The sequence below is a fragment of the Carettochelys insculpta genome, chromosome 1 (genome assembly GCF_033958435.1).
Source record: "Carettochelys insculpta isolate YL-2023 chromosome 1, ASM3395843v1, whole genome shotgun sequence".
Classification (NCBI taxonomy): Eukaryota; Metazoa; Chordata; order Testudines; family Carettochelyidae; genus Carettochelys; species Carettochelys insculpta.
In genome coordinates, this window is record NC_134137.1 from 51174439 (window position 1) to 51198690 (window position 24252).

Genomic DNA, 24252 nt, shown 5'->3' on the forward strand with positions numbered 1-24252 from the left:
CAGGGGATGTCAGGGGGCCTGTCACTCAGGTGTGCTGCTGCTGCCAGGTGTGTCTGTGGGCATGCTGAGGAGAGCTGCAGGGCACGCTGCTGCTCCCAGGATCAGCTCCCTCTGGCTCCAGGGGTGGTAGGATGGCTTCCCTGCGGCTGATGGGCGGGGCCTAGAGCCAGGAACCATAGACTGTTGTGGACAAGGTGTCCCCCCAGGCATCCCAGGGGCCTCTTCTGTCAGCAGAAGTCCCTCTGTTCCTTCTATACCTATGTTTCATCAACAGATCTCTCTCCACAGAGGCAGTCTTCCTCAGGGTGAGTGGGGTACAGCCGTCAACGAAACCGCTTCATACTGTCGATTTACTGTCAACAGAATGCACTTTGCAATGTGGCTGCACCCCAGGTTTTGTTGACAAAATGGCCATTTTGTTGACAGAACCCTGCAGTGTAGACATAGCCTAGATCTCTGCAACTTTTTCCTTCCGTTTCTTTATTTTTGATTTTTGTCACTCAGGGCTATTGAATATCAATTGAGCAAATGAGATTTTAAGATAGGACTTGCACTTTGAAGTTCCTTCCTGTAATTTTATATTTATGCTATTCAGGCTGCAATTTTATTCACTTGTTCTACAGTCTGATAAACCTGATTCTGGGGGCAAATCAGAGTTGTTGAGCTTAATTTTTTGAAGTGAGAGATCACAAACTCAGAATTCAAATGCTATAGTGCTGTGTTCTGTATCTCCTAATTGCTCCAGTGTAATGATTTTGAATGGCCTTGCCTACTTTTTCAGCTGGCAGAATGGTGATTTGTATGTTTTACTAAGGATTTGGGAGTGTCTCAATATGACGTATCTCTTCAGAAGAATTTCAGGTCCAGCACCTGAGTGGTCCCATTCCAGGGATTTTGCTGGACCAGGGGAAGTCAGTGCTCCCCTGCTGGCTTGTTGCCTCCACTCCCAAGCTCCTCTCCCTACTGTTACCTGCGGGTTCCCAGCTCCACAGCTTCTGGGACTCAGTCATGTGCTCATGCCCCTGCTTCCCCAGCCCCGGTTCTTCAGCCTCAGCTTCTGGTTTCCTCAGCCCCAGCTGTCACCATGGGCCACCTGCTTTCTGAGCCACAGGTCCCCCTCATCTCCAGCCTGGCTGCTGTCTCCCCACGCCACCAGCTTTCCTGGTCTGGCTGCCAGCTTCCACAGCTGCAGCTCTCTGGCTCTGGGCTGCCTGGTTCCCTGGCCATGGCTGTGGTTCTGGCCATCTGCCACCTGCTTCTCTGGCCTTTCTGCCAGCTCCCTTTGGTTGCGAGCTCCCCAGCCCCAGCTGTAGGCTTTCTGGCCCACCCACTGTTCCTTGGCTTCCCTGCTGCTGGCCCAGCTTGCCCTTTCTCCCAGCCTCCAGGGCTCTCTGGTCCCACAATATCCATGGTCCTGTCGGACCACAGATGTTGGCCCAGATGTTGGCCAGATAAGAGTCCCAGATTTCAGAGGTCAACCAGTGTATAAAGGACAAGCATTGCCACCTTTAGAAACCTAGGTCTGCTCTTCCAGTCCTCAACTAATACTGCCTGTTTAGATTAAACAAACTGCAGTGACATTTTACAGGGCATGTTCTCAGGCTGCCTTCGTTGTTGTATGTCATATTGTAATTCCACAGCTGGTGCCACAGACATTGTCAGTTACAGCATTGAAATACATCACACCAATCTGTAGTTTTGTACAGTGCAAAGAAAATGCCAAGTGAGTATAAAATACTAAGTGCTTATGTACTGCTTTGATATCACCCGAGCACAGAAAATCTGACAAGATGCATTTCCACGGGGATCTGGGAAACAGAAATAGGATTCAATGTACGTCCATAATCAGTGTGTAAATGAAATGAAAAGGTGTGAAGGTGGAAGTGGATAATGATAAAGGGGGAAAAGTGGGATGAGACAAGAGAGAAGCAAGTAACTTAGAGGCAGCCCTTAATTAAGAGGAGAGGGAGTGAAGGCAGTGGAAATGGAGATAGCTCTCCACTGTTTGACATAATTGTAAGGGGACTGTAGCCATTCTCCAAGATACATTCTTGCCGTCTTCTTGAGGATTTCCATTCAGTTAACTCCTGAGACACTTTCTCATGAGCATTTGCTTTATATAATCAAGCTTCTGGACACAGTGAGAGTGAGTGGGCACAGTGAATGTGGAAATCTGTGACCTCAAAGAAGATCCAGGAATAGAATCATAAGATCATACAAGTGTGGGATTAGAACGGACCTTGAGAGGTCGTCCAGTCCAGGCCTTGGAACTCACGGTAGGATTAAATTTCATCTAGACCAGGGATCTCAAATTCAGTTTACCTAGGGCCAGTGCTAGTCCTCAGATCCTCCTAGTGAGCCAGTGATGTCACTGACGATGGTATTGAGGGGTGTGGAAGACTGCTGCCTGTAGACTGCAGGGACCTGGTCCTGTTGGGGTAACCAAGGGAGTGAGCGGTGCTGGGACCTGATAGAAGGCAGATATTCTGGATCCTGTCGGGATAACCGAGGGATCCATTAAAATAATACTGTCCCCAAATGAATACAGGAGACAACTTTAAAAAAAAAAAAAGGGTGTGGGGGTCAAAGGGCTAAAACAAGGGAGCAGGAGGGGGATACCGAGCAGAGAGTCCCAGACAACGCCCACTGCTCCCTGAAGGTGTCAAGGGAGCCATAGATATTCCGGATGGTGGGCTAATGCTCTTCTGTTCCCTGAGTAAGCCCAATTAGGGCAGGCAGATGGGGCCTTGTTAGAAGCCAGCTGCAGCTGAGTCTAATCAGCACTCATGGCCAGCTGAGGCCTCTGGACTTCCTATAAGAAGCTCCGGCCCAGGCAGCAGTGGGGAAGGAGTTGGAAGGTGCACGGTGGAGTGAGACGGGACCATGGGGAAGTTGTGGGTGAAGTGGCCCAGGGTGAGGTTGCTACACTGGGTCAGGAGCAAGAGAAAAAATAACCTGCCAGCTAATACTTGTTGTCTTAGGGAGCCTGGGCTGCAGTCCAGGGTACGGGTGGGGCTGGACTTCCCCGGCCTTCCCCACCCTTCCGCAGAGGGCTGCCTTGCTGGAGCAGGCAAGGCCTGCAAGGGGGCTGGCTTTATCCTCCCCATTCCAGACTTGCCCATAATGAGAGTGGCTGGCTTGTTAAGCAGAGACCCCTGCCTCTGGAAAGACCTGGGCACTTAAGGGGCCACTGTGAGTCTCTGAGGCATGACAAGGAAGTGCAGAGACCCCTGGGGGGCTGATAGGGGAATCTGTCACGGGGAAAGAAGTTTCTTGTATTTTTGAAGTTCTTTTAAAAAAAAAAAAAAAAAAAAAAGGCCATTAAATTGTATTTCTGTTCTGTCAGAGGGCTTTTAGTGTTTGCCAAACACTGGCAGTGCTTCAGTTCTGTCAGTTTGCTGATTGTTTGGCCTGAGTAGCTGAAACTTTAAGGATCGCAGCAAGGTGTGTATCAGATGGTCATGTTTGGTATTTTGACTTATTTATATTAACTGCAGAAAAACGTTGCTGCATAAGTAAGAACTGCCAAACAAGGGCATGATTTTCCTGGTGTTGTAAAGATTTGGGAAAGATGATGGCAGCTGCCTTTCTGAAGAACTCTGTGACATCCTTGGTTTCTCTGAATTTATCTTTAAAGATGTGTTGCATTGCACATCAATGAGTTTCACTTGTAAACCTAATGGCGCTGTGTCCATAAACAGGAAATGGATTAGCAAACATATTGAAGCTTTCTTTGTCCTTTCTGAAATCTACAAACCACTGATCATATTCTTGCAGAAGTAGGTCAAGCTTACTGGTGTATTGAGAACTGCTGAATTTCAGAGTCGAGCTGCTCCACAAGTGACTTGCATGCTGGGAAGTGAGTGAGTCCCCTGAGAAACCTGATATTTTCCCCCACAATTTTAGTTTTGTTGTGAATGCTGTCACATGATCCTACATTGCTGTCACCAGCTGGCCTAGAACAACCAGTTTCACCCATACAGAATGGGAAATGGCTGTCTAGAAAGGAGCACCGCAGCAAGTGATATGGGAATCATTGTGGATCAGAAGCTAAATATGAGTCAGCTGCGTAAACACTGTTTCCAAAAAAAAAGTGAGGCTCGTTCTAGCATCTGTTAGCGGAAGTGTTGTAAGCAAGACATAGGAAGTAATTCTTTCATTGTGCTCTGTGCTGATTAGTCATTGCTGGAGTACTGTCTCCAGTTCCGGGCTTCTGTGGACAAATCCAAGAAAGTTCAGTGAAGAACAAGAAAAATAATGAAAGGTCTAGAAAACATGGGCTAGGAGGGGAAAATTGAAGCAGGGGGTTGGGGGGAGGGAGAGAAGGTCTTGTTTAGACTGGAAAAGAGACCAAGGTGGGGAGGGGAGCATGATCAAGTACATAAAAGGCTGTTAGAAGGAGGAAGGAGAAAAATGTGCAAATGCTACCCCTGCCCCCACCCCCCAGGCTGCAGCTGATCGGGGCTGAGGGGAGGCTCACGGGGCCAGGCCAAGCCTGCAGTTGCCCCCTTCAGGCTCTGCAGCCTGTTCCAGGGGATGAGCTCTGGAAACCATGCCCAGCCTGTGACCGCCTCCTGTTGGGCTGCAGCCTTTCCTCAGGGGGGAGCAGAGTATCTCCTGGGTGGGGCTGGGCTTTGCTTCCTGGCCCCCAGGAAGGTCCCAAAGGGTGTGGGGTGGTGGGACTGGGGGGGGGGTGTTCAGGGAAGCCCTTTTACCAGTCTGGTGGTCAGCAACATGCAGAGCCCTGTCCATCCGCTTGCCCATCTCCTGCTGGTGCAGCTGCTCCTAGTGGTCACTGCAATATAACTGTCCCCTGCACTGGCTGCCCAGAGAGATCACTGTGCAGTATGGCACCCCTCCTCTTTGCCCCCTCCCTTTCCATGTTCTGGAAAACATTGCCATTCCAGGCTCTTGCCGTTTTCCTGGCACAGCAAAATTCTGACCTTGCTCTTACCCTTTAGGAGATATTCTTGAACAAATGGATTTGCGCACATATACAAACTGAGTTATATCTATATACAGATTAAGTACAAGCAGACTGCCTGATGGTTGTTCTGCAAAGTTGCCATTTTAAAGGATTAACATATTAAACAATATTATGTAACAAAACTCGCACAACACTATGATAAATATCAGGAAGAAGAGAGCAATAGTCTTACAATTGAAAAGATTTAATGAAGCAGTAGCAGATTTTTTGGAAAGCGAGAAAAGAGGCAGAGTCAGCAGTTTTGGCAAGTTATGCCAGGAGTGCAGTGATAAGTAGGCTGATATTGCTGAAAACATCTCTCCTATCTCCAAACACGATAGAAGAGCATATTCCTGAGCTCTCTAAAGATACTGATGAGCTGCTTACCAAGAAAAGTGCAGCCTTTGGCACATAGTCAGTCACAACTGATCAAAGTACTGATTTGGTTGACTGTGCACAGAGCTTGTGATTTTTTTTTTTTAATGACGCACTGATGAAAACTTAGCAGGCACTGATGAACTGCTCAGCTTATCAACTATGCGTGGTAGAATAATAGCCAGTGAAATGTTTCATGTCTTCACAGGAGCACTGCAACAACAGTCTGTGGCACTTATTAATAGGCTTATCCACTGACACAGCCACAGCAATGATTAGTCAAAAAATGGACTAGTAGCATGAATACAAAGAAAGATGGACAAGCAAAACACTGAACCTCTAGTAGCATTACACCGTGTCATTCACCAACAAACACTGTGTAGTAAATCTTTGCAATTTGACAATGTCCAGTCGGTTCCCTGTGAAGTGTGTGAATTGCATTTGGTCAAGGGGCTTTAAGCTTAGTATAGTGCTCTCTTGGAGTAAATTGAATCTAAATATGTTAACATGCTCTAATGCACTTTGGTGAGCTAGCAAAGCAGAGGTTTGTACTTTAAAGAGATTCTTTGAACTGAAAACAGAGATGAAAAGATTCACGGCAGTGATTAAAATGCCTGTACCAGAATTTGGAGATCCCAGATGGATTACAGTGCTTGCTTTCCTTGTGGATATAACACAGGAGCTGAATATCCCAAACCTGAAGCTGCAAGTTCCTTCCTAAGTGCAATATTTTGCATTTGTCCTTATTAAATTTCATCTTATTTACTTCAGACCATTTCTCCAGTTTGTCCAGAATATTTTTTTTAATCTTCCCAGGTATTTGCAACCCCTCCCAGCTTGGTATCATCTGCAAACTTTATAAATATTCTCTCTGCTATTATCTGAAACACTGATGATCGGCTTGCTTGTGATATACAAGACTTTTGAGGTATCCTCCTTAGTAGGAAAGACTATCAAGCCATGAGTGTGTTAAGAGGTAAGGCATTGGGGTGGAGAACTAATTAATTTAAATGCCACTGCCATTGCATTTTGGATAAATAAATTTTCCAACCTTGGAAAAATGTTTGAGCTGACTTTCCTTACAAAGTGGGTTCCCCCCCGCCCCAACATGTTGATTCTTGATACTTTGAAGAGAAGGAAGGATTTTAGTGGTAATTGGAGGGAGAGCAAGAAGAATGGGAGTTCATGGAGCTGAACTGCAAATGATACTTAAGTGCTCAAGGGTGCTTCGACACTACAAGATAAAATTGAATTTAATTCACTTAGCTCTGTTTTACCATGTGACAGTCTTCACTGTAAAGACCATTAGCTTGATTTTTGGGTGTAGTAACCTCGAGATTACAAAACTGCAGTCATCTGACACGTGTAGCCTCAAGCTGGAATTCAGAAGCTCGATTAAAGGCCACTCGGGAAGCACCACGTCTTAAAAATGAATTTATTAGACTCCAGAGGTGTCCCATTTGTAACCCACAGTGCCCCTCTTGGTGCTCCACTCTGGCTGCTGCTCTCCAGTAACAGGAACAGCCTGAATTTCCAAGCAGGAGCAGTGAGCCTTTAGCTGTGGGCTCATGTTAGCGTGACAGCCTAAGAAATGGCTTCTTTCTTTGTATGCTGTTAGTGGTGGGCGTGCATCTACCCATTCAAATAGCCCCTGTGGGGAGTTTGTGGCTCTGTCTGTAAACTTGCTACTTTTTTTGCTCTGCCTGACACCAGCCCCTTTCCTGCCATACCACGTGTCACAAGGCTGTGCTGGAGGTCGTGCTTGCAGAACACGCCAAGAAACTTCTCAGCAATTTACATTTGTGTGTGAACCTCCTTCCCTTCCCAACAGGCGCTTCCTGTATTCTGCCACATCACATGGGTAGCGCTCAACCCACCCCAACAAAAGGATGTGCCTGCCATTCAGTAATGACAATGCTGCCAGTGGTGTGGGAAAGAGGCTGGGCTTAGCAGCCACAGTGGGGAAGTCTCTCCTGGCCATTAAGACACTGGGGGCTTTGCTGCGGCTGTGGGGGAAGTCTCCCCCAGTGGTTAAGATATTGGGGGCTTTTCTGCCATGGCGAAGGACAACCTCAATTGGACCCCCAACTACTGACCTCCCTCACCCCGTTTGCTCATACCAGGCCTCGCTGCCATTGAGGAAGAGTCTCCCCTGGCAGCTAAAGGGCTTGCTGCTGCCATTGGGGAAAAGTATGGCCCAGCCGCTAAGGGGCTTGCTGCCACTGGGGGAGGACCATTTAAACTGGCTGCCCACTGCACGCCCCCCCCACTTAGCCCATGCGGGGGTGCAAACCAAAAATTATTTTTTTCCTTCACTTTTCTATCCTCTTTCATTTAAATTTAAAAACAGTCCAGGACCCCACATTACGACTTTCCCCAACACCAATATAGTGTATGGGGAAACCAAAAATTCTTTTTTCCTATCCTACATTCCTCTCAAATTAGAAAACGTTATGGCCCCTTGCATTGTTTTCAGGGATCACATTTCAGCAATGATGGGAGGTGGGGTACTCAGTAGATGGCCAGCTGAAAACACAGTTGTTGCACGGAAGCCTTATAGTGCCCTGTAAAGCCAAATACCCTTTCCATTGACAACATAATGAATGGGGAAACCAAAACTTCTTTCTTCATACGCTCCTCTCAAATTAAAAAAACGTTTGGGGCCCCTGCATTATTTTTGGAGATCACATGCATGCAATTATAACCCTTCTGCCGGAAAGAGTCGGCAGCAGGTAGGGCCAGGTTCAACGTCTAAGGGCTCCTTTTCATCCATCTCATGTGGAACTGGCTCAAGCCCTCACTCAGTAGCTTGAGAAATTCACCCACCCCTGGGTGCCTTGGAGAGGCATTGCTTCCCCACTTGCCGGCACAGAGTCTGAGTGTAGAAAAGAAACTTTTAATGAAAGAGGCAGAAAAGTCATATGGCATTAGCTCGGGAAAATACCACACCCAGGCTACGTCTACACTAGCCCAAAACTTTGAAATGGCCATGCAAATGGCCACTTTGAAGTTTACTAATGAAGCGCTGAAATACATATTCAGCGCCTCATTAGCATGCGGGCAGCCGTGGCACTTCGAAATTGACGTGGCTCGTCCAGACGGGGCTCCTTTTCGAAAGGACCCCGGCAACTTCAAAGTCCCCTTATTCCTGTCTGCTCATAGGAAAAAGGGGACTTTGAAGTTGCCTATTTCAAAATACCGGATTTTGTGTGTTGCAGTGTTGTTTCAAAATCAACTATTCCCAAATAGCTCTTCTGGAAGACCTTATTTCAAAATATGGCTGCGGTGTAGATATACCCTCAGTTAACGGGCAACAAAATGGTAGACAAATTAAGGTTGATCAATGCAAATTAAAGTATATTGGAAAGCATAATCCCATATAAAATGATGGGGACTAATTTTGGTATAACTACTCGAGAGAAAGTTCTTTGAAAACAGCCACTAAATCTGAAGCAGCAGTCAGAAAAGCAAACAATGTTAGCAATCATTAAAAAGGGAGAGAAAATAAGACTGAGAATATCTTATAGTCTTTATGTAAATCAGTGTATGCCCACATCTTCAATATGGCATACAGATTCGGCTGCTGCATCTCTAAAAAAATATATTGGCATTGGAAAGGGTTCAGAAAAGGGGTTTAGAATGGGTGCCATATGGATAAAGATTAAAAAGATGGGGACTTTTTTAGCTTAGAGAAGAGGAGACAAGGTCTATATAATCATGACTGGTGTTGAGAAAATAAATAAGGAAAAATTATTTACATATTCCCATAACACACAAAGGAGGGGTCACCAAATGAAATTAATAGTTAGCAGGAAGTATTTCTTTATGCAGTGCACAGTCCCACCTGTGGAACTCCTTGTCAAAGGATGTTGTGAAGACCAGAACTTTAACAGGGTTCAAAAAAGAACAGAGAGCCATTGATGGAGCTAACCTCCATGAAGTTATTTCCCAGGATGGGCAGGGATGGTGTCCCTAGCTTCTGTTTGTCTGAAGCAAGGAGTGGATGACAGTTGAGGGTTACCTGTTCTATTCATTCCTCTGGGACACCTGGCATTTGCAAGATACCAGGCTAGCTGGTACTTTGGTCTGACCCAGTATGGCCATTATGTTCTTTGGCCTGGGGGAGGGGGTTGGTGTGTGGAAGGATACATGGGCTCTCAGAGGGAGTCTGGGCTGGAGTGGGTGTGTGGAACGTGTGAAAGGGTGTGGGATCCTGGCAGCAGTGCATCCCACAGCTCACAGGAAGTTGCTTTCAGGTCCCTTTGGCCTGTAAGTGCATGGGTGGCCAGGGAAACTCCAGGTGCTGCCCTCATGCTGTTAGCCGGTGGCCAGGTAAAGTGCGGTGAGGTACCAGCTATGCCCTTGTTACCATCCGAGTCTTTAACTGCTAGAGCGCAGGGCTCCTTCGCAGCGGGCAGCCTGGGCCAGGCTGACGGATGCCCCAGGGTCCTAAACACCCAAGTCTTTTACTGCTAGAGCAGGGAGCTCCTAGCACTCTCACCTATGGCCAGGCTGTGGTAACCAAATGGTTAAAGTTCTTTGTATTGTGCCGGCTGTGTTGCAGTGACAGAGAGTAACAGCAGTCAGGCTTAAACCTTAACTAGTTACAAGTTTATTAAGCTACAGTTATAAGCATGCGGTTACAAAAGGCTATTGTCTACTACTTTATGCTAGCAGAGTACAGGTGTCAACAGGTTACATTACAATTCAATACCACGACGTCTTAATGCAACAGCATCTATCTACAGATCTCTAATTCTTTAACTGTGCGCACCAAAAGGAGACCTTAATATGGGTACATCTTACCCTCCTTGATATGGGTATATCTTACCCTCCTTGTGTGTCTCGATACCAGCGTAGCCAAGCCAGGATCGGTCACTCAGTTCCGTGGAAAGACGAATACGAGGTTGGGCGTCCCCAGTTGCGGTCCTCGGGAGGCAATCACCTGACCCGACCAGCAGGTAGTTGGTGGGAATGCACTCAGAGTCAGAGTGCTGCTGGGCCCATCTTTATACCCCCTGGGTTACACATTCTCTTTCTTATCTATGGTGCCAGATCGTACTGGTCTGTCTTTTGTGATGCCAGTTTTTACAAGGGCAATTCTTACTTAATTTGCACTTGTAAGACAGGAGATAAGCAATTTGGGAGTACAGGACATTCTTTTACAAGGGCGGAGATTCCTCTTCTGGGATGGCTGTGTGGGCGCATCAAATCCATCAATGCCAGCCAAGGGCAGTTCTCTGAGGCCCTTCGTTAACGGTTAGCCTGCTAGCCCTCTATCTGTGTTTTCTGTTTCTCAGGGTCATGATGAGCCAGCACATCTGGGCCCCTTTAGGAAGGCATCAGACTGTGCTGTTTAACTGCTGTTCAGTGCCCTGTGTGCTCTGAGGCACCTTAGAGGGGAGGCAAAAGCTGGTCTGTAGTGGGGAGATTTTGTCTGGCTACACATGCCTGCAGGTGCTGCCCCTGCTGCTCCCATATGGGTGAAGTTCCCAGCCAATGGGAGCTGTGGAGCCAGCACTCAGGATGGGGTCAGCGTCTGGTTTGCCAAGGGGCTGTAGGGACATTGTGGCTGTTTCTGGAAGCAATTAGGAGGTAGGACAGAGAGCTGCAATGCAGTGCCAATGGGACTTTTAATGGACTAGTCATTGGCACCAACGGGAGCCGTCAGCATCCCTCTTTTCCCCGGGTGTTATGGTTGAAAACTGGATGCTTGGAAACCTGCAACCGAGTCTTTCAGTATGCTCATCTGTCAGTCTCCTTATTAAAAGGACCCAGGCAGGGCTAGGCACCCACTATCTCTTTCACTACAGGAAGGCAGTGGCAGACATTTTCTAGTTCCACGTCATCTTAGAGCTGGGAACAGTGCCGTGGGAGCGCACAAGCAGTGGTGGCAGGTCTATATTGCTCAATATGACAGAATGCCGAGCAGGGCCCCATGACATGGAGAGTCCATTGTGCAGCAGGAAGAAAAGGCAGTGTCAGCAGACAACTAATTGGCCTTATTTTTTTATCTAGGGTGGTGTTGTGCTCCCAATACGAGGCCAGGGAGTGTCCCAGGGAGCATGATATTACCTTCCTGATCTATACTTCAGTCAGTTGCAACCATGGGAATCCCATATGGATTTGTAGTTTATCTAAGGGCAAATTAAGAGGTGGGTTCTGTGCAGTGAACAGTTCCTAAAGGGAACAGTTAGGTTTTGTAGACTGACTTGTTCAAGAGCAGTAGTGTAATTGAGGGCAAGTGTGGGGAAGCAGAGTTTGCTCCTCATTTGGGGAATGGGGTGTTTGCCACTGCTCAGGCCAGAGCAGCAAAAGGTCAGGGTGAGTGTTTTTGTGTCTGTCCTCCCTCCTCCGCCCCCAATCATTGTATCACTGAGAGATGCACAGCTTTCACTTTGGGTCACTCATTCAAATCTAACCCAGGTTTCTTTGAAAATGTGTTACCATTTGTTGGCTGTTTGGTGATCTATATACCGCTAGTTAATAGTCAGTCTTGTGACTGTTTGCCAAACAATCCTGAGCCTGGCTAGTATTTGTTGGGGAGAGCACCTGGGAATCCAAGGGACTGTGCACACTTCAGTGACCCCTGTTCGTGTACACGTAACAAAGCAGCTTCAGGTCCATTTTAAGATTTTTAACTCAGATGAACACTTCCATTTACCATAACAGGGAAATAACCAGAGTAACGACTGCAGAATTTAATCCTTGATCGGAACTATTACTGGCAGTTCCAGAAGAGACAGAAAATTGAATTACCTTTTGAGTTTATCCAAAATATGCATGGAGCATCACTGATAGCTGAGTGACTGTCTTTTAATTTGTGCCTCAGTTTCTCTGCATTTGACCCGGGTAACAGCTAGCTGGAGAAAGTCAATACCATTTTGTGATCCTCCCCTCCTCCCCGCCCCAAGTTTTGAGTGTTTATTTCTTCACTGGAGTGAAAAGAAAATCTTGGCATTTTCATGAAAATGGAATTGTGTTGAACAGTCTGATTTTTTTTTTTTCATATACAAAACCTGTGGCTTTCATTTCAATAGGAGGTGTTGATAAGAGAATGAGTGTATGCCTGCACTACAAACACTTAACTGCAGTTACATCGCTCCCAGAAACTTGGTGGGATAATACTCATGATTGGAATGTTGGTATTGAAGGGTACAGCCTGCTTAGGAAGGACAGACAGGGAAAGAAGGGAGGACATGTTGCCTTGTATATTAAAAATGTACACACTTGGACAGAGGTGGAGATGGACGTAGGAGATGGATGGGTTGAAAGTCTCTGGGTTAGACTCAGAGGCGTAAAAAACAAGGATGAGGTCCTACTAGGAATCTACTACAGGCCCCCTAGCCAGGTGGATGGGGCTTTCTTTAAACAGCTAACAAAATCATCCAGGGCCCAGAATTTGGTGGTGATGGGGGACTTCAACTATCCAGGTATATGTTGGGAAACTAATACAGCAGGGGGCAGACTGTCCAATAAATTCTTGGATTGCATTGTAGACAACTTTTTATTCCAAAAGGTTGAAAAAGCTACCGGGGGGAAGCTGTTCTAGATTTAATTTTAACAAATAGGGAGGAAATTATTGAGAATTTGAAAGTGGAAGGATGCTTGGGTGAAAGTGATCATGAAATCATAGAGTTCACAATTCTAAGGAAGGGTAGAAGGGAAAACAGTACAATAGAGATAATGGATTTCAGGAAGGCAGATTTTGGTAAACTCAGACTGCTGGTAGGTAAGGTCCCATGAGAAGCTAAGCTGAGGGGAAAAACAGCTGAGGAGAGTTGGCAGTTTTTCAAAGGGCATTGTTAAGGGCCCAAAAGCAAGCTATCCCGCTGCATAGGAAAGATAGAAAACATGGCAAAAGTCTGCCTTGACTTAACCAAGAGATCTTGCATGATCTCAAAATAAAACAGGAATCGTATAAGAAATGGAAACTAGGACAAATTACAAAGGACGAATATAGGCAAACAACATGAGCATGCAGGAGCAAGATTAGAAAGGCTAAGGCACAAAATGAGCTCAAACTAGCTACAAGCATAAAGGGAAACAAGAAGGCTTTTTACAAATACATTGGTAACAAGAGGAAGGTCCCTTTTACTGGGACCCCACTCTTTAAATACTGCTCTGAACCCCCCACCCCCACTCATGCATCTGATGAAGCAGGTCTTTGCCCACGAAAGCTTATGCTCCAAAATATCTGTTTAGTCTGTAAGGTGCCATAGGACTTCTTGTGCTTGAAGACATAGACTAACACGGCTACCTCTCTGATACTTGATTCTTTTTTATGCCTACAGAGACATACACGTCCATTTTCTTTGACTTATTTGATTAACTGAAATGTGCAGATTTCACAGGGAGCTCCCTTGAAAGATACTGGTTAGTTATTTGCCTACATGGAGGGAAAGTTTACATGTCACAGAAAGTACTGTGTGGAAGCTTCCTTGAGGCTCCTCCAGCACGTCTGTCTTGTGTTATTGATGACCAACTGAAAACACTTTCTCATTCCCAGAAAGTAACAGCTGAAGTGTTGCAGAATCTGACTCCTGTAATGCACAGGCAACACACTTAATTCTATAGATTGCTTCAGGCAGTTAGACAGCTGGGAAGATTTTTGCCTTTTTTTGTTAGCTTATTTTGGCAGATTTTTATTAAAAGAAAAGCTGCTTGTTAAAATAACGTAGTTCTTCTTAAAGGTCTTGCACATGTCCATTCCACTTCCACACCAGTGCATTAGAGCCAGAACACTTCCCCATAGTGGTTCCCATCAGGTCAGCAACCTTATGCTGCCAGCAGAGAATTAGAAGAGCCCAAGGCTTCTTGTCCATGGCACTGTTCTCTACCTGCTACCATCTTTGGTACTGATGCTGGTACTAACAAAGTGTGGATGCTGCAAGACAGTGGTTAGGATATTCATGTGACATGACTATGTCCCACATGAATATCCTAACTGCTCTGTGAAAGAGCTTTCTCCACCAGCTGTTTTGCATATCTGAATTACACTGCATTTGAGCATGTTATTGGATTGAGCCCTGCCTGAGACTAAGGTGGAGAACCATCTTTCTGCATCCATCAAACCCTTGCAATCTTGATTTAGGCATCTGTCTCTGAGAGCTGCTGTTTAGCATACACATCATTTGTGGAGTGCGGATGTCAAGTGGTTATGAAAAGTTGGTAAGTGACACTTATTGAGAGAGAAGGTGCAGCAGGAAGATAGGTTCCTGCTGTAGACACTGAAACAGGGAAGGGGAAGGGAATGCCCCAGCTTCTAACAATGAGAGAGAAAGAAGGAGAAAAGCTTTGGGAACCATAGTCCATGCTGGGAAGAAGGACTCTGGAGGCAAGGGTGGGGTGGTGCTGAAGTTTTATATTTGAAGATTAAATCAGTGCTCTGGAGAAAGGGCATGAAAGATTTGGAACAGGGTAGGGAGTCATTCATGGGGTGTGGTGGCAGGCCAGCAGCCTAGGGATGTGTCTTGGGCTCATTTTATGTAGGTTTTAAATGACCCATACTCATGATGAAAGCCAGTGGAAAATCAGGCTTAATGGATTTAAGTCAAAAGAGACCTGATTATCCTTTCAGTTCCTTGGCGTGTTTGCTCTAGGTCATGGTCATAGCACCACAGAGGGGCTGTGTAGATAGGTTAGTACCTGAGCACTTTGTTCAAGTCTGCAATAGTCATTGTCACACATCAGTCACAGAACAGAAAATGCCTGAAAGAATGTTATTTATTTTCACATAATAATTCAGTGGCAAAACAGTGAGAAAGTAGACTTACTTGATTTAAACCCTTGTACTCCAAGTGCAGAATGGGTCATCTACAACTCTCCTCCACTTCACTCGTCTTGGGACAAAGCTTCTAGCTGACTCTAGGAGTAAAATATATGAATCTATTTTCTCACTGTTTTGTCCTTCAGTCTCAGTAGATCTTCTCCACGTTGTCCAAGGTCTTCCTCTCTTGCGTTTTCCTTGCAGGTTTCATTTGAGAGTTTGACAGACTCTGCTGGATGTTGGTTTTCTGCGAGTGTGGCCTAGCCATCCCCACTTTCAAACTCCTGTGAAATACACTAGTTAACAAAGTAGTGAATGAGTGTCAAAACAAATATCTTGTTTTTGTGCATGTGTGCTCATTGTCTGCTGGTGGCCTGTTAAAGAATTCACCCTCAAACAGCTGGGTTCTTAAATCTTAGTACTTACCTAAAATGTTGAGAAGTTTGTTAATTTTTTTTCTAAATTGAGGGATTGCCATGTAAATCTCTGTTAGTTTAGTGAATAACCCTTTTACTCTGATGTTGAGTAATTTAAAGGAAATAATTTAAAACACTGTTTTCCGTAACATTACATGTATTTTTACTTAAGAATGGTTTTCCTTTTTTAAGAAAAATCTGTTTCATATTATTGTGCTGAGATACTGTCATATTCCAGTATCATTTAAAACTATTATTCTGTTGAGAGTTAGTGCTCTTCTCCATAGAGTCTTGTCAAATAATAATCCCTAATTAAACATAATAAGGCTATGACCTACATAATTTATGGTGGATTTAAACAGTATGATAATACAAATGCTATATTTGTTAACATGCAGTTAATTCCTATTTATCCTGTAAAATTATGAATTCATATTTAATTTGAAATAGTCTTCAATTCTACTATGTAAAGCAGTTTCGAAATGTTGGGACAAATTTGGTGCACGTTTTCATTGAATAGATTTGTAATCCTGATAGGTTTTAAGCAACCCACAGCTTTCTTGAAGGTAGATGACATTAGAAATAGGTCAGAAGACTCATAACTTTCATACCCACATGCAGACCCTGAATCTTTCCTCAATTCTAGAATTCAACTTTTTAGAATGTTTTGGAAAAATCTTAGTTTGTATTTTTCCCCTTCTTTTTCATTTTCTTGTTGTTTTTCACATCTGAGCTACGTCTACACTGGGATGCTACATCGACATAGCTTATTTCGATGTAGCAAAATCGAAATAAGCTATTTCAACGAATAGTGTCCACACATCGTCCAGGGCTGGTGCCGTCGATGTTCAACGTCGACGTTGGGCAGCACTACATCGAAATAGGTGCTGCAGGGGAGCGTCTATACACAAAAGCGGCCCAAATCAAAATAAGGGTGCCAGGAACAGCTGCAGACAGGGTCACAGGGCGGACTAGCACTTCTGGGGCAACAGCAAGCTGCTCACTTAAAGGGCCCCTCCCAGACACACACAGCCTGCACAGCACACGGTCTGCAGAGCCACAAGCACGCACACCCCGTGAAGCACCATGGACCCCCAGCAGCAGCAGCCAGAGGCCCACACACCTGCCCCTGGAGGACCAGTGGCTGCCCTGCTCAGTGCCATGCAGGAGGCTACTGACCATCTTTTATTTGAGGAAGATGAGCTGCCCCCAGGGAATGAGGAAGCAGCCTCAAACCTTGCTGCCCTCCCAGCTCCCCCCTGCCCCCGCCGCACACGCCACCGGCTGTGGAGATACCCCACGAGCACGGACTGGTGGGAGCGGCTGGTGCTCGGCGAGTGGGACAATGACCACTGGCTCCAGAACTTCAGAATGAGCCGGCAGACATTCCTGGAGCTCTGCCAGTGGCTCACCCCTGCCTTATGGCACCAGGACACCCCCATGCGACGTGCCCTCGCTGTAAAGAAACGTGTCGGCATCGCTGTCTGGAAGCTGGCCACTCCAGACAGCTACCGATCCGTAGGGCAGCAGTTCGGCGTGGGCAAGGCCACCGTCGGGGCTGTCCTCGTGGAGGGGAGGGGAGCCCTGGGGGGAGGGCCAGACACACCCTGCACACCCCTCACTGGTGCTCTCTCATGTCCTTCCCCTCCACAGGCTCGTGCAGCTTGGGGACCTGGATGCTGCCATCATGGGGTTTGCCAGCCTGGGCTTCCCAAATTGCTTTGGGGCTCTGGATGGGACCCATATCCCCATCCGTGCTCCAGAGCACAGCGGAGGACGCTTCCTGAATAGGAAGGGCTACCATTCTGTGGTCCTCCAGGCCTTGGTGGACAGCCGGGACCACCTCTTGGACATTTTTATATTGGCTGGCCTGGCAGCACCCACGACGCCCGGGTGTTCAGAAATTCAGGCCTGTGCTGCTGGCTGGAGGTGGGGACCTACATCCCCCAGCGGGAGATCCCTGTGGGGGACACCACCATTCCCCTGTGCCTCGTTGCAGACGCGGTGTACCCCCTCCGGCCCTGGCTCATGCACCCCTACACGGGCCATGTCACAGCCAGCCAGGAGTGGTGCAGCACGTGCTTGAGCCATGCGCGCGAGGTGGTCGAGCGCACTTTCAGCCGCCTCAAAGGGCGCTGGAAGTATCTCCTCACCTGCCTGGATGCAGGGCTCACCAACATCCCCCAGGTTGTGGGCACGTGCAGCACACTCCACAACCTGGTGGAGAGCAAGGGAGAGGCCTTCTTCCAGGGCTGGGCTGTGGAGGCTGGCAGGGCCGACGTCCAGCCACCCGCTGCCCCCAGTCGCCAGGCCGACCCTGAGGGGATCCGGGTCCGGGAGGCCCTGCGGGTCCATTTTGAGCAGGCTGCGGGGTGAAAGCTGGCAGGGCCAGCTGTGGGTGAGCCACCCACTGCACCCCGCCATCTTCCACAACACTCCCTGCCCCCACACCCACACCCACACCACAGAGAACCCGAGAGCACACACCCCCCACACACTTCTGTGCAATAAATGGAATTTTTTTTTAAACAAAACCGTGCAACCTGTTTTAATTATTAACAGAAGAAGGGGGGAACTATGTACATGGAGGGGCAGGTACAAAACAGGGGTAGAACAAAAACTGTTTACAAAGATGGGGGGAATATGTCCAAAGGAGGGGGCCGGAGGGGGCCTTGTGGGGCAGCGTCCTCGGCCATGCACCCCCTATTGTCCTGTGCCTGGTGTGGGGGGGGTGCGACCCACGTCTTGGCCGGTGGCCCTGTTGAGGCTGGGTGGGGGCCGGGAGAACCAGCAGATACGGCTGGGCGGAGTCCAGAGGCCTATGGTCCCCCTCGGTGGCAGGCCCCAGGATGGCTGATGGCGGAGGGATGGCAGGTGGAGCGGCGGGCAGAGCGGCGGGGGTGCCAAGTGATGTCCTGGAAAGTGCGCATGAAGGCTCCCTAAGCCTCCTGGCGCCAGGCCACCGCTCACTCCTGGAGGTCAAGCCGCTGCTCCTCCACCTGCAGGCGCCGCTCAGACACCTCCAGCTGATGCCGGAGGATGGCGAGCAGCTGGGGGTCCGTGGACGCCCGCGGATGGCTCCACCGCCGTTGGGCTTGTCCTGGGGCTGGTCCGTGCTCTGCCGAGGGGCTGGCCTGGTGGGATGGCCCCAATGGGCTCTCCGGGACCACTGATGCCGCGCTGGTGCTCTCCGGGCCCTCCGATGGTGCAGCTGCAGAACAGAGGGGGAAGAAGAGTGGAGACAGCCGTTAGTCTGGGCCCTGACCTGTGGCCCTTGTCCCTCCACCCCTCTGCTGCTGGTTCCCCATCCCTGTCCCCGTCCCCGTCCCCCGGAGATGCTGATGATGATAATGGGTGTCCAACCCCCGCCCCCGGGGGACCCTAGGTTCTGCTCCCCCCATCCCCAGGGATGGGGCATGGCGCTGTCCTGTCGGGGGGCAGGGGCTGATGGACTCTTCTGAGGGACATGCCACTGCTGTCCTTGGGGCCATGGTCATCTGTGTGTGTGTAGGGCCCTGGTCATGTCTCTTGTCCCCACCCCTTAACCCCGGGGGTGTGCACCAGGGGGGTACATACCTGACAGTCCGCTCCCACAGTTGGGGGACACCCATCGGGCAGACGCCCTGCTGGAGCTGTGGGAGGGGAGGTCGATTTGGAGCCCCCTGTCGCTGGAGGACGACTCCTCCTCCTCCTCTGGTGTCCCAGGGGTGGGCTTCTCGGGGGGTCCCTGGGGTGCAGGGCTTGCCTCCGGGGTGGACTCCATCTCTGGGGCCTGCTGGGGCTCATCGCCCAAGGTGTCAAGGGTGGCTGGGGGGAGGAGGTGTACTGGGGGGGCCCAGGATGGCCCTGAGGTCCCTATAAAAGGGGCAAGCGGCGGGGGTGGCCCCAGATCAGCTGGCCGTGTCCCGGGCCCGGGCCCGGGCGTAACCCTGCCACGGCTCCTTTACCTTACTCCTAACGTGGTCAGGAGTGCGGGCTGGGTGACCCCGGCCAGCCAGGCCCTTGGCCAGCCGAGCGAATGCATCCGCATTCCGCCTCTTGCTCCCCAATACCTGGAGCACCTCCTCTTCACCCCAGAGCCCCAGCAGGTCCCAGATCTCAGCCTCCATCCAGGAGCGGCCCCGCTATCTCTTCCCCCACTGACTGGCATGCTGGGAGCTCTGGCTCCCCTTGAGGGGGGCGCCCTGTGGGCGCTTGGGGGGCTGGCTGGATGCCATGGGTGTAGGGTGGTGGGTTGGGGCTGGTGAGGACGTGCAGGCTGGGCACATGGCTGTGCTGCTGCCTGCACGCGTTCTCAGCTTCCTGCACAGGAAATAAGGGGGCGAGGAGCTTTAAGGGGCTGTTGCACGCGGCGACCATAGAGCTCAGGGGCTGGAGAGAGCGTCTCTCAACCCCTCAGCTGATGGCCGCCATGGAGGACCCCGCTATTTTGATGTTGCGGGACGCTGATCGTCTACACGTGCCCTACTTCGACGTTCAACGTTGAAGTAGGGTGCTATTCCCATCTCCTGATGAGGATAGAGACTTCGACGTCTCACCACCTTACGTCGATTTCAACTTCGAAATAGCGCTCGGCACGTGTAGATGTGGCGGGCGCTATTTTGAAGTTGGCCTGGCTATTTTGAAATAGCCGGCTAGTGTAGATGTGGCTCTGGATTCCAGCAGAGCTGGAAATCTGAAAGTGCTGAAGTGTCACGAAAGAAGTGCAGCATTTGCAGTCTAAGGGTATGTCTACACAGCAGTCCTGTTTCGAAACAAGCTAGTCTGGAAAACCTATTCTAAAATAATGCTGCTACACACAGATATATATTTAGAAAGAGCACGTAGTCTACACACACAATGCCTATTTTGAAATAATTCTCACTTTGCAATAGCTATTCTCAAAAGAGGCGCTGTTAAGACAGGGTATAGCGCTTATTTCGAAATAGCTATTTTCAAATAAGTACTATTCCCTGTCTTAGCAGCAACCGTTTCAAAATTGCTCATAGAATGAGGGTTATCAATTTCAAAATAAGTCAACTTCTATATTGAATTTATTTTGAAATAGCAGTTTGTCATGTAGACTCTACAATAATTATTTCAATATAACAGCTGTTATTTTAAAATAACTATGTTGTGCAGACATATCCTATCTGGAAAAAAGAAATAGTACACAATTCAGAAGAAAATCTGTTCTTGCAAGCTTTCTAATCAAATTTTGTGTTCTAATAAGATTTGCATGGTTAAGATCTAATTGGGATAAGCATCCATAGTATTTGTGGTTTTCAAACAAAACCTAAATATTATACCTTTGGAGTGTCATATATATCCCCAGCTGAAGATAATTTGGGATAGTTATGAAATATTATTTCTGAGTTCTCTAGAAAAGTCTGGCTGAGCCACAGTAGTTAACAAAAAATTAGGAGGTGGAGTGGAGAGTGATCAGTTAACAGCTGTAATAGTTACTACAGGTAAATCTGGTGACAATGTCTATTGATGAAGTTACTTAATGTCTTCCCTTTTAAACTCTGGTTTTCAAGTGTTTATAACTTAGCCAAACTTAATCTGCTTAGGTTGAACTTCTGTATCAGGGAGGAGTCTGACAGTGGCAATGGGGAATATGAGAAGTAAGAAGCATACCTTCAGCATAGGTCACACATGCAGGAGTAGGAACACAATGTAGGCCATGCTTACAAGGGTTGGGGAAGCAGCAACTGTGGATAAAAAACACCCTGGGCATTGTTGTGGGAAATCAGCTGAACACGAGCTCCCAGTGTGTTGCTGTGGCTCAGAGGGCTAATTCAATCTTTGGCTGCACAAACGGGGGATGTTTGAATAGGAATAGAGAGGTTATTTTACCTCTGTGCTTGTAACTGGTACAACTGCTGCTGGAATACTGCTGCAGGTTCTGGTGTGTACAATTAAAGAAGGATGTTGATACATGGGGGATGGTTCAGAGAAGAGCCCAAGAGAATGCTTAAAGGATCAGAATACTTGCCTCAGAATGGTGGACTGAAAGAGCTCCATATAGTAAAATGACAAAGAAAAGGTTTGGGTGTGAGTTGATTACAGTCTATGGCTATGTCTAGATTACAGGGACATGTTGACAGAAGTTTTTGTTGGAAGATCGCGGCCCAACTGCCAAGCGGATCACAAGAGTGATCCACTCTGAAGACAGAGAATGGCTGGACTGCGTGGCTGCTCTCTTGACAAAATGGAAGCGCAGCAGAACTGGAACTGGAAGCACAGCAGACAGGCCCGCCCAGCGTCTTGGAACTCCTGTCTGTCAACAGAAGGCCCCGCCCCCAGAACATCCAGGCGGGTTTTCTGTCAACAGAGGCATTATGCCACGTGTGGGGAGTGGGATAAGACTGTCAACAAAGGTGCTGCATTCTGTTGATTTGCTGTCAACAGAGTGCCTTGGGAATCTGGACTCTCCCTGAGTTTTGTTGACAAAACCCTCTAGTATAGGCATAGGCAATTAAGTACCTACATGGGAATGAATACTTAATAAGGGCTCCTTCAATCTGAGACAGAAAGCTGTAACATGAGCTGGAAGCTGAAGGGAGACAAATTCAGACTGGAAATAAGGTATAACTTATCGGAACAACTTCGTCAGGGCTGTAGTGGATTCTCTGTCACTGGCCATTTTTAATTCAAGATTTGATGTTTTTTTTTTTTCTAAAAGATAATTCTTTTGGAATAGTCTGCAGTCCATGTTACAGAAGGTCAGAATAGGAATTCTGGGTCAGAATTACCTCGGTGTCCCCATCTGCCCTTGGAATCTGATGTGAACGTTTCCTTTCCTTTGAGAGTTTGGGCGGGTGGGTGAGTTCATTTAGCAACTTTATCTGGCTTCTAAAGAACCCTTTTCTTTGTAGGAATACAGCTTTGTGCTGCCTTTGTTGAAACAGCATTCTGTCATGTAGCTTCCAAAATTGCATAGATGGATTTTTAAAATTTTTTGCTCACAGAGCTCACATTTTTACTCACAAAGCTAACATAGGATTTAACAGCAGAAAGTGATACAATAACTTGTTCATAAAAGATTTTGTTTGCTTGTCAGTCCATTAGTTGGATGGAATTTTTCCTTCATATGCTCTCAGATTCTCAATGGATTTGACATTTTCTAATCCATTATGAACAGTAATTGTTTTAAATGCATATTTAAAGACACCTGCAGTTCAGGCAGCTTTAGAAACTCATGTTCACTTTTTATTTATTAATTTATTGATGTATTTTAAGTAATCTGTGGTGTATCCCAGTGTCCATAGTTGTAATACAAAGTTGTTTCTTTTTTTTTTCAGTTGACCTAAAAAAAGGCCCGTGCCCAAATGGTGCAAAATCCAACCTCCCCAAGCCATGTCAATCTGGACTTCGACCTCCTGGCTATTCCCGCTTGCCAGCAGCGAAGCTGGCAGCATTTGGTTTTGTCAGGAGTTCGAGTGTATCCTCTGTCTCAAGCAACCAGTCAAATGACAGCGTTCAGAGTGATCAAAGCAGAACAACCAACCGTAAGTCAGAGAAAAAAGTGTTGATTTTTTTTCGTGCGTGCGTGTGTGTGTGTGTGTGTATAATGTAATATATATATATAAGATGTATCCCAGAAATGCTCCAAAGGGAGCATGGGTGGAAGGGTTTGCTTAATCCTCATGACACTTTAATATTCTCTTCTGTTCCAAACAGTTTAAAATTCTGATTTTTCCAATTTGAAAATGTTTAATAAATAATGGTGGATGAATAATTACTGGAGATAAATTGCATAGAGGGGATTGCTCTCTCTGTTGCTGAGAAAATCACTTTAAAGGATGTATTTAATTCATTTTTGTAATGTGTTTACCTATTAGAGAATTTTCCTTCATACAAGCTGAAGTAAGTAAACACAATAGATATATTTAGTCAGCACATTGCAATCATGGACAACAAGCATTTTAGAGGGAAATTGATAAGAACTGAATACTGTATTCTTTCTCATTTATTTATTTTTTTCATAAAATCATAGAACACTAGGACTGGAAGGGACCTCGAGAGGCCATCGAGTCCAGCCCCCCTGCCCCAATGGCAGGACCAAGTACTATCTAAACCATCCCTGATAGACAGCTGTCTAACCTGTTCTTAAATATCTCCAGCAATGGAGGTTCCACAACCTCCCTTGGCAATTTATTCCACTGTTTGACCACCCTGACAGTTAGGAACTTTTTTTCCTAATGTCCAGCCTAAACCTCCCTTGCTGCAGTTTAAGCCCATTGCCTCTGTTCTATCCTCAGAAGTCAAGAAGAACAAGTTTTCTCCTTCCTCCTTATGGCTCCCTTTTAGATACCTGAAAACCGCTATCAAGTCTCCCCTCAATCTTCTCTTTTCCAAACTAAACAAGCCCAATTCTTTCAACCTTTTTTCATAGGTCACATTCTCTAGACCTTTAATCATTCTTGTTGCTCTTTTCTGGACCCTTTCTAGTTTCTCCACATCTTTTTTGAACTGTGGTGCCCAGAACTGGGCACAACACTCCAGCTGAGGCCTAACCAGCGCAGAGTAGAGCGGAAGAATGACTTCTCGTGTCTTGTTCACAACACACCTGTTAATACATCCCAGAATCCTGTTTGCTTTCTTTGCAACAGCATCACACTGTGGACTCATATTTAGCTTGTGGTCCACTATAATCCCTAGATCCCTTTCATGTCTCAATGTGTCACTCACTGAACCAGGTTTAGAAAGTTAATCAAATAATGCCAAGGGTACAAAATAGA

At 47.2% G+C, this 24252-nt stretch overlaps 1 protein-coding gene across 1 annotated transcript in view; it reads left to right on the forward strand.

The window, feature by feature from the left end:
• MTUS2 (microtubule associated scaffold protein 2) overlaps positions 1–24252 on the forward strand; it is a 495583-nt gene that overhangs the window by 188352 nt on the left and 282979 nt on the right. The window contains exon 4 of the mRNA XM_074985997.1: positions 22813–23019. Coding sequence (XP_074842098.1) covers positions 22813–23019 — 207 coding nt within the window. The remainder of the gene's footprint in view (positions 1–22812; positions 23020–24252) is intronic.